At 41.4% G+C, this 4,242-nt stretch overlaps 1 protein-coding gene across 1 annotated transcript in view; it reads left to right on the forward strand.

Annotated features, from left to right (window-relative positions):
- The window catches only part of abcc10 (ATP-binding cassette, sub-family C (CFTR/MRP), member 10), a gene marked incomplete in the record, with an annotated part of 48,960 nt that overhangs the window by 33,719 nt on the left and 10,999 nt on the right, over positions 1-4,242 (forward strand). The window contains 3 exon segments of the mRNA XM_014023914.1: positions 2,323-2,666; positions 2,881-3,050; positions 3,134-3,294. Coding sequence (XP_013879368.1) covers positions 2,323-2,666; positions 2,881-3,050; positions 3,134-3,294 — 675 coding nt within the window.

A 4,242-nucleotide genomic window follows, 5' to 3' on the forward strand; every position in this document is an offset into this window, starting at 1 on the left:
GTAATGTGAACGTTCACACAAAAAGATCGGATTTTTTCAGAAAATCGGAACTGAGCATTAAGACCTGCAGTGTGAACGTAGCCTAAGGCTGAGCCAGGCCACCCTATGAAGGAAGCTCATTTCGGCCGCTTGTAACGGCATCTCATTTTTTCAGTCATGATCCACTCCTCATGACCATASGTGAGGGTTGGAATGGAGACAGACCTGTAAATCAAGAGCTTTGCCTTTCGACTCAGCTCTTTCTTCACCACAAACGACCGAAGCAACACTTTCATTACTGAGGACAAGGCCCCAATCCATTGATCCGTCTCCCGCTCCATCCTACCATCACTCAGGAACAAGACACCCAGATACTTAAACTCCTCCACTTGAGTCAGAGACCCTGAATCGGAGAGGGCATTCCACCCTTTTCCTTTTGAGAAGTCCAACCCATACTGAGAACGAGCTTGACTAGTTTGAGCAAAGAATGCAGACACAGCTCCTGCTTTGGTTATACAGGGACTCAATCACTCTTAATAGCGACCCAGACACTCAATACTCCCACAGCACCCCCCTCAGAGCCCCTCGAGGGGCACGGTCATTTTTRCAAGTCCACAAAACACATGTAGACCAAAGAGGCAAACTTCCACAATCTGATCCACTGTTCCACACCCAGGACAGAAGCCACACTGTTCCTTTTGAATCCAAGATTCCACCATCGATCGGAGCCTCCCTTCCAACATCCTGGAACAGTGTTGTATAAAGTACCTCAGTCATACTTGAATAAAAGTACAAGTATCTTATCATGAAATTACTTTGGTATAAGTTTAATCTTCTCCAAGAATATTACTTGAGTAAAAGTCTTAAAGTATCTGATTTTTTTGTACTTAAATAAATGTAGTAAATTTCTGACAAGTATTAAAAGTAAAAGTATTGAGTAAAAATGAGCGATTAGGTTTTCCAAAATGACATTTATTGGGTGAACTCTCCAAAAAAACTTTTTCTAAAGGCGTGCAGCTGTAATTGATTGTGCAGGGTTCGACAAATCCTATTGCCCGACTGCCCGGGGCAGGTAAAACTCATATTTGGGCAGGGGTATGTGTCCCGATGCCTGCCCGACCGGGTAGGTAAACAATTTCTTTAATTGTTTAATAGGGCCATTTATTCAAAATATCCTGAAAAATAAATGAACAAATATAGCATTTTAAAACACTTATAGAGAGAATAAATCCTTAAAATGCCCACCTCCCCCTGTAGAAATGTTACGTCGTGTCGCGGGATCATAATCTCTCCTTCCCTCCCGCTGCACGTCGCGCAGAGCGAAGCTTTAATAACCATAGTTTTTTCACACACAAGTTGTTGAAGAAAGAAATCTTGTTTTTTCTTTTATCATCTCTGTGTTACCCACAGAGATGATAAAAAAGATGTGGATGTTCGTTCAGTCATAAATCCATTATGTTAAAACAGAGCAGTTTTCTTGTTTATTCCACTTGAGGTGACCACTACATATCCCCCCTTTATTCTTTCTGACCATTGTTGATTTTGATTTGATTGGTAACTGGAAACGGTTTGTTTGTTATCAGATGGGATCCAGTCCACCTGGGCATTAGTTTGTGGGTGAGAGTTCCAGTCCTGGACTCTCCTTGTCCTGTTGTTTGGTGAAAACGTGTTATCAGGCCTATTTCCCCCCTCTGGGTTCTTTGTGGGTGTTTGTGTGGTCCTGATATGTTTTGCATCATTTTGTGGTGGTCTGGTCTGTTTGTGTTGTTACAGACCTGGCACCTTTTGATGTAGTTTACGTCTTTCTTCATTTCTGACCAGTAGYCAATTTGTTTCACTGCTTTGAGTGTCGCTTTATTACTTTTAGTTCTGTGGATGGAAAGTTGTTGGCATGAAGTAAGTCATGGGCATGTGTTAGCATCACAGTCAGTAAGAATTCGGTCAGGTTCGCTCACTCAGCTGGGGACTTCTCCAGGCATGTTCCTTTCCATGTTAATTCTTAAACATTTATAAGAAAATTGATTGCTCACAATTAAGTTGTTAATTCATAATTTGTTTAATTTGTGTAAATAAATGATCTCATTTATTGCTAGATCAAATCAAATTCACTGAGTTGGTTCACTTATTGAGTTTGTTATTCACTTTGCACAAAGGAGATATTTTCCCTAATAAGCCAAGAATCCTTGATAAATAATTTCCTTATAACTTCCATTAAAAGAGGTGTAAGTGACTCTTACATTTACATGTCCACCAACAATTTCACAAAAAAATCTTCACTTTTATTTCCTGTTTTAAGCTGAAGTTTGAATACTAGCTAATAAAACTTTTCTCATGTTTTTCCAGACCACAGCCACCTTCTTTGACACCACCCCACTGGGTCGTATACTAAACCGTTTTTCTTCAGATTTGTACACCGTGGACGATAGCCTTCCCTTCATCCTGAACATCCTCTTGGCCAACATCTTCGGCTTGCTTGGTATGTTAGTTGTAATCAGTTACGGCTTGCCTTGGGTGTTGATACCACTTGTCCTCCTGGCCCTGCTCTACTACCACACGCAGCACTTCTACAGACACACCTCTCGAGAGCTGAAGCGCCTGAGCAGCCTCACCCTTTCACCTGTCTATTCCCATTTTTCTGAGACAATTACTGGGCTGGGAACCATCCGAGCAAGTGGTGGATCTACCAGGTGAGAACCTGGACAGTAGACATGAATATAGAGTTTTTGATATCTAAAAACTTCATGTCAACAGGTTGTTTTTTAAGCACCATTTTATGCCATTTTCAGTCTCTTAAATCAGGTTACTTAAAACAAACTGAAGCCTTTGTAGTCATGTATAGTAATGGTTTCACAGTCTGAGTGCATTTCCACATGCAAAGCTAAAGGGACTGTATTGCTTCAGGTTTGAGGGGGAAAGTGCCAGACGTCTGGAGCAAAACCAGCGCTGCCTGTTTCTTAGCAGTGCTGCCATGCAGTGGCTGGACATCCGCCTGCAGATGATAGGTGTTGCTGTAGTGACAGGCCTTGGGGTCATAGCTGTCATTCAGCACCACTACAGTTCTGTSGATCCAGGTTAGACAATAACTGCATTTGGTCATCGTGAACCAGTAAATGTGATGTTTGCACAAACGGAGTGATCTTGTTGTTCCACGCAGGTCTGGTGGGTCTATCCCTGTCCTATGCTCTGTCCATAACGTTGCTGCTGTCTGGACTCATATTCAGTTTCACACAAACTGAAATGCAGCTGGTGAGCGTGGAGCGAACTGAGGAATACTCTACTGGTCTTCCAACTGAGCCACAGCATCTACATCAACAGGTCAGATTGAGCTGGTGCTCCTCCACTACAATCACTTCAGGTAGTATCTTACTGGGCTGGGACTGTTGGAGACTAGCAGGGGATTCAGAAAGAAAAGAAAATGGGTGAAATTTCATTTGCAGTTTCACTGAATTCTGAGTGCAGCAAGTGAGCTGTGTTTGTGAAAATTACGGCCTATTTTGTGGGCACAACTAGCAACAATATTTTATTGCTCACCTTCAACCACATTGAAGCAGCCTTGACCCCTTTAAAACATACCTTGGTATCCACCCCCACCTTTAAGTTTTAATCTAGAGTCTCCTTTTTAAATGAAGGTAGATATATTTGGACCAGTTTTCAAACAATGATGTGGTTTTCTTGGCCTAGACATTCAGAGCTCTAGCCTTTGGTGTTTTCTATTTCAATGAGCTTTCTCGTTGATCTACAACTGTCAAAAGACTAGATTATGAAAAAAATCTCAGCTTACATCTCACTGAAGTATGAGTGACCAAAGAGCAATGAGCTCATTTTATGTATCAAGTTTGTTTTTAGAATCACAGACTTTTTAAAATCATACAATTTTTTTAATGATAGTTCCTCCACTTGAGTTTTTAAAATGTGTGACTCACATAAGCCCATAAATGTTGCAAGAGATTCTGGAGACTTAGTCATAAATACTGTTTGCCAACTACCCAGTGAGATTAGAGCTTTGTTATTGGTGGAAACTAAATTGAAAAGGTTTGATATGGATTACCGTTTAGACCTGGATTACTGAGCTGCATCAGGACATGCACTGTATAAAGTGTCTTCTCATCTCTCAAGTATCTAAAAATGGAGAGATTTTTTATCTCCTTAACTTTCAGAGATTCTTAACCCATGGGCCGCGAGCGCCACCTTGAGGGCCTCAAAAAAACAACAGTTTTTAACTTTGGGCCACAGAGGGCCGTGGGACCGCATTGATTTTGAATG

This window comes from Austrofundulus limnaeus, unplaced genomic scaffold (genome assembly GCF_001266775.1).
Source record: "Austrofundulus limnaeus strain Quisiro unplaced genomic scaffold, Austrofundulus_limnaeus-1.0 Scaffold396, whole genome shotgun sequence".
In the NCBI taxonomy this organism is placed as follows: domain Eukaryota; kingdom Metazoa; phylum Chordata; class Actinopteri; order Cyprinodontiformes; family Rivulidae; genus Austrofundulus; species Austrofundulus limnaeus.